Source organism: Vanellus vanellus, assembly GCF_965231255.1.
Source record: "Vanellus vanellus genome assembly, chromosome: 4".
NCBI lineage: Eukaryota > Metazoa > Chordata > Aves > Charadriiformes > Charadriidae > Vanellus > Vanellus vanellus.
This window is the reverse complement of record NC_138909.1, coordinates 36,713,681-36,728,294: the sequence shown is the minus strand read 5'-3', so window position 1 is coordinate 36,728,294 and position 14,614 is coordinate 36,713,681. Positions and strand designations below refer to the sequence as shown.

The window sequence follows — 14,614 nt, the reverse complement described above, 5'->3', positions numbered from 1 at the left end:
CCCTGCCATTTGCATACAAAAAAATCCAGAAAACTCCCGTTTAGCCCCCGCATCTCGCTCAGACCCTCCGTCCCCCTCTGGCAGGCAGGAGCCCGGGCTGGGGGACGCTGCCTGCGGCTGAGGGCAGCGGCGCGCCGCCGGCTCCGCGCCCCGCCAACCCCGGCCCCCCAAAGCCTTTCGCCACCCCCACCCCCCCTTTCCTCCCTCCTCCGCGCCCCAAAATGCAGCGCCGCTTCTGCGCCCTGCTCCTGCTGGCGTCCCAGTGCATGAGCTCGGCCGCCGGGCTCTTCCCCTTCGGGGAGCCCGACTTCTCCTACAAGCGCTCCAACTGCAAGCCCATCCCCGCCCCGATGCTGCTGTGCCGGGGCATCGAGTACCAGAGCATGCGGCTGCCCAACCTGCTGGGGCATGAGACGGTGCAGGAGGTGCTGGAGCAGGCCTCCACCTGGATCCCGCTGGTGCAGAAGCAGTGCCACCCCGACACCAGGAAGTTCCTCTGCTCCCTCTTCGCCCCCGTCTGCATCGACGACCTGGACGAGATCATCCAGCCCTGCCACTCGCTCTGCGAGGAGGTGAAGGAGAGCTGCGCCCCGGTGATGTCCGCCTTCGGCTTCCCCTGGCCCGACATGCTGGACTGCAGCCGCTTCCCCAAGGACAACGACCTCTGCATCCCGCTGGCCAGCAGCGACCACATCCTCCCGGTCACCAGGGAAGGTAAGAGGGACCGCCGGGCTGCCCCCCGGGACGGCAGCACCTGCCCCCCGATGGCACACGCACACACCCCCGTCCCCGACAGCAGGGTCCCTCCCCAGCTTTCCGCAGGGGTGCGGAGGCGCCTCCCGCCCGTTACAGCACCGGGACGGGACGGGGAGGACCGGGAAGGGGGCCGCAGATCAGGCTCAAAGGAGATTTTCCCGAGGGAACCGGGGAAACCGCAGGCACTGTCGGGGAACTGGCACCGGCCCGCAGCCCCCGGCCTTTGCCCGTCCCCGTCCCCGTCCCCAAAGGAAAGGTCCGGGGCCCCGGACCCGAGCCGCGCGGCTGCCAAAGGGACATCCTCCCTCTGCAGAGATCGTCGCTGAAGCGCGGGGTTGGGGTGGTTTGTGTCGCGTCCCCCCCCCCACACCCCCCCTTTACTCTTTCCCCCGTAAAAAAAACAACAACAACAACAACAACAACAAAAAACCCAACCAAACAACCAAACAAAAAAAACCAACAAACCAAACAACTTTCGGGTTAGGTGTGACCTTAAAAGCACACCGTGCCCCCCCACCAGCGGGTCCGCAGCAAGGTAAGGCGCGTCAAAGGGCTCGGGAGGGAACGGGGACGGGGGAGGCGCAGGGCAAGTCCGTCCATCGAGGGATGGAAAACCGGCGTCCCGAAGGGTTCCCAACGCCACCTGCTGTTCCCTTCTCCCCGAGCCTGACGGGGACTGTCCCTTGCATTTCCAGCACCCAAGGTCTGCGACGCCTGCAAAAACAAAAACGAGGACGATAATGACATTGTGGAAAACCTCTGCAAAAATGACTTTGGTAAGTGGAAGCAGAGCCCCCTCCGTTGAAACTCGAGAGTTGAGGATCAGGTAAAAGTCCCAGTGGAATCAGTGAGAGATGTGCCTGAATAAAAAACAGGGCTTTGTCTTATCTGCAGATGGACCCGTCTGACCGTTGGGTCACAAAACATAAAATTCCACCTCGGAATAAAAAGTAGCCCTTTTTATAGTACTTTTCTGTTTGCTGCTGTTTCAAAGCGGTGCTCTTTTACGTGAATGTTGCAGGCAAGCCGAATAGAAAGTAAAATAAATAAAAAAATAAAATCTTTCATCCAGACTATTGCCTGGGGAGAAGTAGAGCAAAGCTTCATTTAGACGTATGAGAAAGAGCTGCATGACCAATCTCATGTATCGTAAGAAAGACTGTCTCTGCAGATTAAGAATGAAGCTCTATATATCATTTGACAGAGAAGGTAATGCACAGACAATTGGGGATATAAACTTAATGGGAAGATCTGGGGTTAGAAGAGGACAAGAAAGCCCCTTCGACACAGGCAACTGAACGGCACATTATCCACACATTAGCATTTCAAGAGAAAGAGGGAATAAGGAGGGGAATCCTTTTATAATAGGTCAATGTTTGTACCTGGAAACAGATTTGTAATATAAATATCTACAATAATTCAGAAGTCTTTCTTTAAAAAAAAAAAAATAACCACCACCCAAAACCTGAAACCATGACTTTGGGACATAATTGTTAAAACAACCAATAGCTTTGGCCTGGCAAATTGCACTCAGATAAATCCTCCTAAAGCTAAACATGCCCCACAGATTCTTACAGAGCCCTGTATCCCCCTCCTAGTTATTTTACCAAATCGAATGCAGCTGTTGGACCAATTTGCCCTCCACAGGATCTATTCTTTCAAAAAAACAATGCATGTGAAATATCATTTCCTTGCAGGTTTGCCTAAAATCCTCTCCAGCCTAATAAATTAAGTTTAGAAGTTTTCAGCCGCAGCAGAGATCAGGTTTCAGATTAGGTCTAGGTACTCGCCTCCCCACCTCCCCTTCAAACTCTAGTTTGAGGAAGAACGTCTTCTCCCAGCAAAAACCAGAGCGCTGCTTAACATAGCAAACCTGCTCTCTCTCTCTGTTTGCAAACAGGGGAAAAGCCAGAGAAAATACTAATTTAGAAAAGAAGGAAAAAGAGGGGGAGGGGGAAGAGGAGAAAAGAAACCCCCAAACCCCTCAACCCTAAGGTTGATTCAAACTGGAGTGACTTGCATGCCCTTTGTGGCTTTAGAAATGGAGCCACCTGCTGCCTCTTCTGTCAGCCCTGACAGTTTAATTAGCAATAGAGCACCTCCCTCCCCAGGTCCTCTTTATGTGCACTAATGGGAAAAAACCTCTCAATCTCTCTCCCTCTCTCCCTCATCCCACTTCCCCCTCCCCTCGCTCTATTAGCCCTGAAGATAAAAGTGAAGGAGATTGCTTACATCAATGGGGATACCAAGATCACCCCTGAAACAAAGAGCAAAACCATCTACAAGCTGAACGGGCTGACTGAGAGGGATCTGAGGAAGATCGTGCTCTGGCTCAAAGGTGGCCTCCAGTGTACCTGCGATGAGATGAATGACATCAACGTCCCCTACTTGGTGATGGGGCAAAAGCAAGCTGGGGAACTGGTGATCACCTCGCTGAAGCGGTGGCAGAAAGGGCAGCGGGCTTTCAAGCGGTTCTCCCGCAGCATCCGCAAACTGCAGTGTTAGTGGCCTCGGCTCTGGCCACCCCCAGCAGCCGCCTCTGTCCCGAGCTCTCCGGGCCTCCTGCACCTTCATGCTTCGGCCCCTCTGAGCCTCGAGATGCCACGGGCATGAGACACGGTGACCGCTCTCCGAGAGGGGAGGGAGCCCTCCGCTTTTGTACATAGGTTAAAATGTAATAATAAAAAAAAAAAATCATGACTATTTTTGGGAAGTATTAAAGTATCTTGCTTAAAGCTTTTTTTTTTTTTTTTATGATTGCAAACGTGACTTTGGTCTGAGGTTTTTCCCTTTTCATTTTGGTAACGCTGGTTCATTTATCTTGCTGCTTCTCTGTATACGTGCATGTTTGTTGTGCAGAAGTGGGAGATGCAGAGAAAGCCACGCGCGCGACTGGCCTGTCACAAGTGGGTACAACTCTTTCACTGAGGTGAAATGGCTTGCTGTCTATATTAACACTATAAAGGTCATGTTATGACTCTTGCATGTGATACATAGGCACCAGTAAGAGTATATTAACCATTCTCACATTTTATTTTCCACAAGTCTGAGCCCTTCTCTCGCAGAAAAAACGAACAAGTTTTGGAGCTGGTTGATCTGAATGCAACTTTTTTTTTATTATTTTGCAAATTAAACCATCTATAGCCTAACTGTAATATACCTAGTGGTTAACCTGAAAGAGTTGTAAAATATTGCTTTAATTAACCTTGTAAATACTCCAGATAAATGTTATATTCTTGTATATAAACTTTACATCATAGTTTACCCATTGTCTCCGTCTGTATTCACTTTAATCTGTTTGGGGAGAACTGGGAGAAGGCTGTCCAACTGGGTTTTGTCATGGCAAAGCAAACTTTGGCCTTCCACTCCAAGTGGCCAGTAGAGAAGTGCGAGGAAGCATCTAGTGCTGCAATCAGAAAAAAAACATACTGGACCTCATTTCCCCAAAGATGAACCCACGAGGCATGGGGCTGAGGTTCAGCCAACTCATTTTAATATGTGTCTGTTGAGCTCTTCAAGATGAAGAGTTTCCTGTGGCTCCTTTGTTCGACCGCCTGCATTTTCATCTCATCTTCTCAGAAGACTCTGCTTTTTGCTGATGTGGAATGGCACTGAGGCCAATTGCTCAAATATCAAATCCATTTATGCACTTCTTACACTTGAAAAAGACATACTAGGGAGTGCAAGATGAGACAGAAAAGTCTCATTTGCAACTAGCAATTCAGAACAATGGCAGAGCAAGGCATGTTTTGTGTGTATGTACACTCACTATTCTTACTGGGAAAGAAAATAAAACCTACCTAATAGTGTAACTAGCGGAATGGTTTTCAGCATTTTTCTTACCAATGTTTTCTGATGAAGAGCATTATGTGCTAGAATTTTATTGTACTTATCCTGAAAAATAATCTTGTTTCCCAGTGCTGTCACACATAAAAAAGTCCTCTTGGCTTCACTGAGAGGATGAGCAGTCCCATATTCCCAAGGACAAGGTTTTATGCTAACCCTTCACAGGCAGAATGCAAATGCAATACTAGATTATTAAGTAAAAAAATCATATTAATGTCATATATTTAGTGTAATTTTTTTCACCATCGGGCTGAAAAGATAAAATCTAAAGATATAACATGTGAAATTTGTCCTAGAAAAAAGAATTGTTTGCCTTCTTCCAAAGTCTTGATGCACTTACAACAACAGTTGGACTCTGAGTAAGCAAAAAAAGATCAGCCCTCACAAATACCCTCAAAATAATAAATAACAACAATAATTATAAACAACCAAACAAAAAGCCCCATTCCAAACTGGCTCTTTAATGCCATTAAAACTTTTCTTCTGAATGGACCTGGCTTCCCAGGAAACAGGAGTTGAGTGTTTTTGTGCTATGGTGTAATTATTTTAATACCAGCACTATGTCAATCATCTTACAGAGCCGGCAGCATCCAGCTGTCACACTGCTCTACCCATCTCGCTCAGCATATAACGCAATACCTGTCCCTGAACAGCCTTGGGTTTAAAGCGAAAGAGCTCACAGATAAAGAGGAGTTGGCAGAAGATGAGCCTGCAGAAAAAGGGCTTGTGCTGCCTGGTGGAGGAAAGCACTTCGAAGAGGCAGTCGTTGCAATGCCTCTGGTGGACCAAAAACGAACAGCCAGGACTGCTCCACTCGGCCTGCCTTACAGATACTAAGTCCTCCTACTGCAACCGTAAAATTATCTTAATTTGGCTGTTATAGAAGGCAGCAGTACTGACGCTGATTCCGACAGACAGGTCACAAGTTACTCACTCTGGGGTCATGTTAAGGCCAAGACTACAGAACAGATTTTTGCCAAATCACTGACATGTATGAAGACACCTTACCTACGACCAACATTGCTCTGTCTTAAAAAAAACCCCAAACATTCCCCTTCCTCCATGACAAAATAAACACTGTTACCCCAGCAAAATCCTCTTCTTGCCAGGACAAATTCAGGGGAAAAAGAATAAACTAGGCTGGCGAACATTCGATTTTACTGGAATAATCAGCGTCCTGGATTAAGAGCATCCTGCCGTACAGCACACCCCTACTGATAAAGCCTTCTGCATGTGGCCCTGGGCTGAATCACTGGGACTATCCACCCTCAGGGTGAATTGGCAGAGTCAGGATTACCTTTCAGATAAGCAGGATTTAGGCAAATGTGAAGAGTAATGAGACTCACGTTTTCCCAGTTTAGTTCCATTACCTTGTTCTAACGGCATCACATTAATAGATGGGTCATACGCACCTCACCAAGGAGAGGGAGTGTCAGTGTTTGTTACACTGCTTCTAAAGGTGTACAAACCAGACATCAAAAACTATTCAACTGAAAAAATTAGGATTTTAAAATAACAGCCTGAGGAACCTTCATCTCTCAGATGCTGGCAAAGAATTAAGCGCATACATTTTTCACATTTTTATACTTATTCTTACTTGCTCGACAATAACTGAAAATCTTGGACCGTGCCAGGCAAACAGTGAACCAAATGTGCACCAAACAATTAACTGAGCCTGCTACTTCTGATCAGCGTGTCACATATACTTCAGAGCAACTTTATTACCTGGTATGGTATGGTTCAGTTCTAGCAGAATTTTTTTTCGCAGCTGATGAAAAAGGCAACCCACTGTTGCATTCTTCAGACACTTTTTGTCTTCTTCTAATTAAAACAACATTGTTAGGCAGCCAATTATGTGGCTCCCATTGTATTTGCTTTCATAAAAACTATAAAAGCAGTTGACTACAATGGATTAGTTTAAGAACAATAATAATGATACTTGACATTTATACAGAAGTTTCCATTTAAGTTTTTCAGACTGCCTTCACAAAAATAGGCATTAATATCCCTATTTTGCAGATCAGGAAAATGAGGCATATTAAAGTGAAATAACTCATTCAAAACCACCCAGCAAGTCCTTTACAGTCATGAAAAGCAGCATATTTTTTGTCTCCACGTTTTATGCTCTAATCACTAGACCACAGCAATCAGAATGGTGTGTAATCAAGGCAGCACTGATTATAATTTGAAAGAATAATAGCAACCAAGGGTCCCTCCAACTTCTTCTTCCCCCTCAGTGTGTAAAAAAGACTGCCCGAATTCAAATTTAAAACGCATCAGCAAAATGCCTCAGAATCTTTTCCTTTCTTCCTTATTTATCGTTCTCTCTATCCTTTAATTACTTCTGAATCTTTCCCTTTCTCCCTCACCTCTCATTCACTTCAGACACCCACAGAGAAGCCACTCAGCCCCTCTCATACAGAGACTTTCGCCCTCCGTATGGTTTATTAAAGAACTCATGCAGTATAACTACACACAAGCCACAAAAACCCTAATAACCAGCTTAAGACATAAAAAGACCCATGCGGGAAATTCAGTGAGAGGCATTTAAATTTAATTAATGATTTTCTGCGAGGACAGGAGGGCGGTTAGATGCCGCAGGGAGCACCACAGACACATGCTGGTCGCCTCGGGCATGGCCACTATTCCTATTCTGCAGCAGGAGAACATAAGGATATTTAAAGAGTCAGTACGAAGAACACACCGATAGAGCATGCCTTCCCTTCCATGACCAAGTCTCCCGCACATCTCGGCCCCATTGTTAGAACCCTGTGTTCCCCCACTGGGGCCATGGTGCACCTCTCTCAACCTTCTTCCAGATGTCTCACTACCTCTCTTTAGCCACCGAGGGCATCAGCCAAGAGCAGAGCCACCGTGACTCATTGTCCCCCGGGTGCCTGATGGGGCACGAGCGACCCCTGTGCAGCCGACAGGGCAGACCCTTTTTTGTTGCTTCTGCGGCCTGCTGCCATCCTCGCCAAAGCCCTCTGAGCCCTTGTCATATGCCCCCAGTTGGCAGTGCGAGAGGAAGGACGATGGATTGATTGCTACCAGAGCAGCAGGCGGCCTTCCTTAGGTCAGGCAGCCCAGGATTTTGTTGTTGGAGCCAGAAGTTCTTATTCCTAGGCTTCAGAGACATGCCTGTATGATTTATGTAGAAGTTGCTCTCTTATCAGCAGATGTAGATTCAGTACAGCCTGACTGTCTGATGAAACAACCACAGGAATGGACCTCGTTTGCCTCTGTACAAAGAGGAAAGTGCAAGACACATCACAGGAATCCAAGACCCAAGCTGTCTTACAAACATAAATTAGCCTACGCTATATCCCTTTGGGGTGAATTTAATAGGGTAACATTTTCCAAATGCATCAACTCCCTTCAGGGTGAGCCGTGGGCTCCTAAATCACCTAGATGCCTTGGAAAATATTAGCAACTATCCCCCACCAGAGTTAAAGCCAGTTGGCCGAGGTCAGCCAGCAAGCCTGTCACCCAGCCAGAAGGAACACCTCAGCAATCAGCCAGCCAGCCCATCGCTCTCACGACTGATCAAAATAACCCACCAACGCAGAAAGCTGCGCTGCGAAGCAGCTGATGGAGCAAACTTCAAAACCAATTACTGCGCACACAGAGAAGCTGTCCGGCCAGAAGGAGCAGCGCGAGTTAGGAGGTGCGCTCAATGTCTTACAGAACAGACACCAGAAAGAGCACACGTAACTTCTAAGATCCGTGATAAGGCAATACTATTAATGAAACTCTTTCAAACCCCAAACAATGCAGATCATCTTTTGGGAGTAATTTTCAATCCACAAAGATGATGCTAAAATCACGGAATATTTTCTGTTTGGACCCAACAGGTTGCCATTCGAGTCACAGCTCAAACGAGCAGCAACTCACAGGCTTAGGAGTTATCTGAAAGGGTAGCAGAAATGCTAATTGAAGCACACTTTCAACTTTCCAGGTCTTTGTTTTCAGAGCTTAACCCTGGTAGTCTTCATCAGACATTAAAATTTCCATATGGAGCCATTATGGAAGAACAATATAAGAGTTTTCCATTGGTACCTGCTTTTATCGGGCAAGAGATAACTAACTAATCCTTCCCTGGCAATTTCCCTGCATTGTTCGTTTGCTTCAAATCCCTAACATTGCCTAATTGCCGGTTTTGTTATGTGAATCTCCAGCCATGCACAATAGTGAACCTTGGCTGCTTACACACAGAGACAGGTGCTTTAGTGGCTGCAGGGCTCACATCATTAAGCACACACAGAGCTATTAATCATTTCAGTTTACTCTGAGGCACAAACCTGAATTAAGTCAGGCCGCTTTCCTAAGCAAAACAATAGCTTAATTGTAATAGGCAAGGCAAAAGAGTTTCGAGAGGTAGAGTTTCAGGAACTAGAGCAACTCGCCTCCCCCCCCACCCCCCCTCAAATAATCAGGCAAGACAAGAAAACACACTGTAATTTAAGAATTAGGGGGGTTAATAATTTGTTTTCAACAAGGGAAGAAAATTATTTTGAAGATAATCTTATGACCTCACACAGCCCCTTTGTTTCCTTCAGATTCTGGATTCTTCAGTATGGGAAAAATTTTCAGTATTCCTACTTATATTCTGCGAACTCTAACACTAACCAGTGATATGAATGGTGGTTTTTCCACACAATATGCATTTTTAAATAGAGCATGGATTCTTAAGAGTCTATGAAACTCAAGTATAAGCTCAATTTCCAAAGTATTTCTAGGTTTTGATTTTTAAGTAACTTACACAACGAAAGGATGAAAAATTACCTTTGTTGGAAGCAACGTAAGAAGGCATATTTAAAATCCTGTTAGATGCTTACAGATATATATATATATGTATATATATATATCTGTCGCTTGAGTTACGCACGTATATTTAAAAATTTGGCTGCAACACATATAACCTTAGAGAGTTTAATGTACTTGGCACCCAGGGATTTTGGAAATGGGATCTAGACGGTTGAAAATATTAGCAGGTAGTAGTATCATAATCTGTGCCATACATGTGAAATGTTAAAATTGTCTTAACCTTTTTGTTCCATCATTTGACCAGAATATATGACTTACCGGGAGAGCTCTGGAATTCTAAAGCTAGCTCTACCTCCATGAGAAAACACTTCACGGAAATCAGTCCCTCGATCCAGAACTGAGCTTTAGGAATCTTGCTGGAAGGATTAGCATCCTTCTCAACTTTGTGCTACTGCATTAAGTAGATGAATAAGAAAAGATTTGTTTGAAGTGCTGCTTTCTACAACAAAATAGAGCAGGAAACTTCATGAACGGTTAAGACTTGCCTGGCAACTGCTACAACTAACTAGCACATAACAAGAAGGAGTAATGTAAAAGTCAGCAATATAGTTATAGATAGATAGATATAGTTAACAAATAGTCTATTAATTAATGAGATTTCTCAAAACGGAAGACGGAAGATGGAAGAGATACTGCATTTTCTCCCATATGAAACTCAAAAAGATCACTAGAGACATCTAGAACATGGATTACAATATAGTCCATCTCCTGTGCTAGCACAGTGCCACAACCTAGCTTAGGGTGAAGGTCACCTAGCAATAACTACACTTAATGTGCGTGTATTATATCTAAATATGAGCTGCTGCACAGAGGCTCCATTTTGTTGACCAGCCAGCTGTATGCGCCCTCCACCTTCCTCAGGGCAGAGGTGTCACTCACACAACACAGACAGTGTGTCAGCTCAGCTCACCTAGTCCCACGGCTCCACCATCTGATGTATGGTAGGTCAGGTAGGTCACACAAAGTGCATCCTGAAAACAGGCCCTCAGCCCAGACCTCTGCAAAGAAGCAGGTATGTTACAGCAGGCACAGTCTCAATTTGCTGCTATGGCTTGCCCAGCACGGAGTGAAGTTGCTGGGATGGGGAGGGCTATTAAAGAGCTTGCAGTATCAACTTTGTCTCTGTATAGCCTGTCCCTGCAGCACGTGAAGTGATCCGCTGGGGATCTGCCCCTCATAGCAGGTAAGGAGCAAGGGCTGACGTGCAGCTCCGGCTCTGTGAGCTCCCACAGGGCAGGAGAGCAGCAGGCCGGACCCCTTCGGATGACAGCCTAATGACCATCTGCAGGGCAGGGCTCAGCACACTTGTATCTTGGACCGGAAAAATACACCTTTTCAGCCTTACGGTGAGCACCCGAGGCCCAGGCTTGCTGTATTTACCAGCTGGGCTCTCCTCCTGCTTGCCTGTCTCCCACACTCATTCTATCTTTGATCCTCTCAAGGAGCAAAAGGATCTAGAAGAGCTTGTGGAAAACTTTACACACAGCAGCACTCGAAAAAGAGATAAGAAGAAGGTGCTGGTGAATAACGTAATGGCATAATCTACTTCAGTGGGAGATTCTCATCTGGTTGATGTATTCCATTTCTGACACACTACTGAAAGGATGGTGAAGAAACAGAACTTTAAAAAAGCAAAGAGGACAAGATTTTCCAGGGAATTTGGTACCGACACACATTCTAGGTAGACTTTATGAAGTGTGAAATGATGGCCTAGAGCTGGTCTTAGGGAAATCAGCACTGAAATTCCATATATATTAATAGAAGCAGAGTAAATCCAGTATTGACTACGTTTGAAAAGTCTGACTCTTTAACAGCAAGAGTATTTATTTTCCAAATGTAATGCTATATGTAACTTAAGGACATCAACAATTCAGAAGAGCCACTCCTGCGCAAAGTCCAATTAGAAGAGAAACACTTTGAATAAATTTAATGGAGCCCTACTGAAGCCACTGCTCTAAAATAGTATTAATGCAATAGCCGACTAAGCCTGAATAAAACATGCACTGGTATGTAAATGCAATAGCAGAAGCTAGCTGAAAGAAAAAAAACACCAACCCTGACTGTCACTGGTTCAGCACATAAAGAGGTGGACAAGTGACTGTGGTCAGGATGAAGTCATTCTCACCATATAGCATCAGGCAACTGGCTGAGCGCAAAGCTGCCTGAGGTTCAGCAGAGTCAGCCTGGTGACATGTGGAGCAGATGCTGAAAGTGTGACAGCTGGAAACGTTGGAAGCACTTGTCATCGGGAGGTGGCAGGAAGCTTATGTCAGCTGGAAAAGAGCCTGGATGCTTGTTGCTACAGCAGCAGAGAGGGGTTTGACAGATTAAAGTGTTGGTGAGCGACTACTAGAGATAAGAGAGCAGATCCCTGGGAAGGCAGAGGAGGGCTGGTTCTTCAAGTTTATCTGTAGAGATAGGGATACAACAGGCCACAGCGAACCCCCAGTTTGGGGCAGGGGCTTGCGTAGTCCTCAAGTCATCTGCTGCTAGCTTAACCCCAGAAGGGAATTGTTAGTCTGACATTTCACGCTCGTTCTCTGTGTTATGGTATAAATGCTACAGTTAGCAGGGAGGTTGCAGGTGGGGAGGAAAGCAAGGGGTGAGGAGAAGAAAATACTCATCTTTGGGAAGAGTTAGATTTGCTAGGCTTGATCTTGAGAACCTGGATGCCCAAAGCTTGCATACGCTTAGGTCTGCACCTGGGAAAACACCTTCTTTTTGTATTTTAGTTTCCTCTGGAGGCATTCAGAGTAAAGCGACGAAGTCACAGCAGATGTGTCTTGAGTCAATCTTATTCAGTCCTGAAAAAAATCAGGGGGAAGAAAACCCAAAGCTTCTTAGCCGAGATTGCTAAAATGTAAGTATGTTAAAGAACAGGAAGAAAACCTGAGGATGACGATCAATGCACAGTCTTCAGAAAAACTGAAAAAATAAGACCTTGCTAGTAGCTGGCACAGCTGGCTGAACTTTTTTTTCATTAAATGCTTCATTGGTTTGGATGGATGACACAAATAAATTGGGGAAATTCACCTAGTGCTGTTTCTTTTTCATTTCCAAGGTTGGGAGTGGACATTTCTGAAATTAAATATTCCAATTTTGGTAGCAGACTTGCACAACCACTGGCATCATCTGTAACTCACTCATGCACACTCAAATAGGTACGTGAGACAAGATGGCAAACACTTGTCTAGGCTGTGGGAGATTCAGGTTTAAATCTGTCCTCTCCTCCCCTCAGTGCTCTGTGTCCCAGTTCAGATCAAGAGCTCAACCAGCAACCAGAGATTTTGGTAGCTACACACTTGAATGGGAAGTATGCTGGCTGTTTCACTCTCAACTTTTGCTACTGAAGCCTTTCCAAATTGTATAAAATTAGAATAAATCAGATAGAGAAAGAATAAGCTTATGGCCTGGTGACTAGGTTACTTTGCACAGCAGAGAGAGAACGTGAAGTGGAGGGGTCAGAGCCCATCTCTGATTCTCAGCCTCTCTCTTGTCCCTGTAGAGGCTTGCCATGGCCCCACATCAGACTCATAAACAGGGAAGATTCAGAACAAGAAATCTGACCTACGAGTTACGATTTTTCTTGCTTGATCCATTAGGGTTATTTTTTAATCTAGGCATCCTAGGAAAAAAACAGAGCTCATTCCCAGAATACTTCATTTCCAGTGTTAAAATTTTCATCTGAGTGTTAGGTGAACCTTACTAAAAGCTTGAAGCAGTTTGGAGTCTTGAATTTAAGTTGTTAACATCCCAGGTAAATTGCCCTACTCACTCAACCAGTGGATAAAACGGGAGAGCTGGGACTACTTCCCTCTCATGTTTATGATCCGATCCTTTGCTTTTATTAAATGTACCTGAAAACCAAATGAAACAGTTTGCCAGGTGTTAAAAAATCTCTGTAACCTCAAATCAATTCTTGTTGCTGTGCTGACAATTCTAAAGAAATGAAGTTTCCATTCAGTCCATAACATTTTTTTTTCAGTTCAGCTGCCAAAATACTTTAAACCCATCAACTATTTGCACAGCCCTATAAATTAGGTTTACTAAAGGAAACAATTAGCAAGCCTGTAGCCTACAGGAATTTCAATTGGTGCTGCTACAGTGCATTGTTTAAGTAATTAGAAAATGATTCCAAGTATTGTAAGTATTTGCAACACAAATGCGGAGCACATAGATGCTGTCCTATTAATAATGGGAGCTATAAAAAGATTGAAAAGCTAGTCTGCAGAGGAGGTCACATGCTTATTAGTCTAACCAGTATACGCTTTTCATTGTCACCGAATAGCAATATTAAAGTAAAATAGGACCATACAGGGAAATGTGCTCCTGCACTGCTAAATTTGTGAGAAATCAAAAGATACAGATGTGTCACGTTCTCCATTAAACCGATAAGCATCTGAATAAAGACATGAATAGAATAAGTAGTGAAGTTAAAGTGTACCACCGGACTAGAATTCTGGATGAAATACTGAGCAGAGCTATAAAATCAGCAGCAAGATGTCATGAAACCAAAATGAGTTTCCAAACGAGTGTCTATTTCCAAATGGAAACAGCGTCAATCATAAATGTTGATCTTGTGGAAACTAATTTAACGGGAAAACTCAGCAGAGATGCTCAAACCACAATTTAATACACTCTACAATCCTGAAATGCACTTAATACCCTTAAGACGCTGATACTTCCAAGTAATAATTTCAATTGCAGCCTTAAAAAATTCTGCACCTCAGATTTAGCTATTAAGCTTTAGAGATGGGCTAGCAGCCAGATGTTTATAAACTCTTTTCAGGTTACAATTTAGTTACGGTTACAGGGTTAGACAATGTCCTCTCATTTAGCCCTTCAACTGACTAGCTTAACCATTCTTTGCCACCACACTAGGCGTATGCACCCTGCTGGCTGCTACTCTCCAATGCCAAGTCATCTATTTCCCTGCTACTGCTAGGCTGAGCCTGCTCCATTCATCCCCTAGACAGCCTCCTTTCAGGGGAGCATTACAGGCTCAACAGACCTCTTTGTTGGAGTTCTATTTACACCACCATTTTTTGTTACTCAGATTGTGAAAGGAAACAACAGGAGATGGAGAGGAGACGGACTGCTAACACAGTGGACCAGAAGTCATCAACCTTGGTTCTTTGAAGTGATACGCACAGTAAACACGGAAACTATACCGATATGTGAAATA

The 14,614-nt window shown here is 44.8% G+C and overlaps 1 protein-coding gene across 1 annotated transcript; it reads left to right on the top strand.

Moving 5' to 3' along the window:
- Positions 1-221: 221 nt before the first annotated feature.
- Positions 222-3,332, top strand: SFRP2 (secreted frizzled related protein 2; the record flags this gene model as incomplete). Its single annotated transcript, XM_082482995.1, has 3 exons — positions 222-714; positions 1,452-1,532; positions 2,957-3,332. 3 exons carry the CDS (start codon positions 222-224, stop codon positions 3,259-3,261), a joined length of 879 nt encoding a protein of 292 aa, XP_082339121.1. The 3' UTR covers positions 3,262-3,332.
- Positions 3,333-14,614: the final 11,282 nt, after the last annotated feature.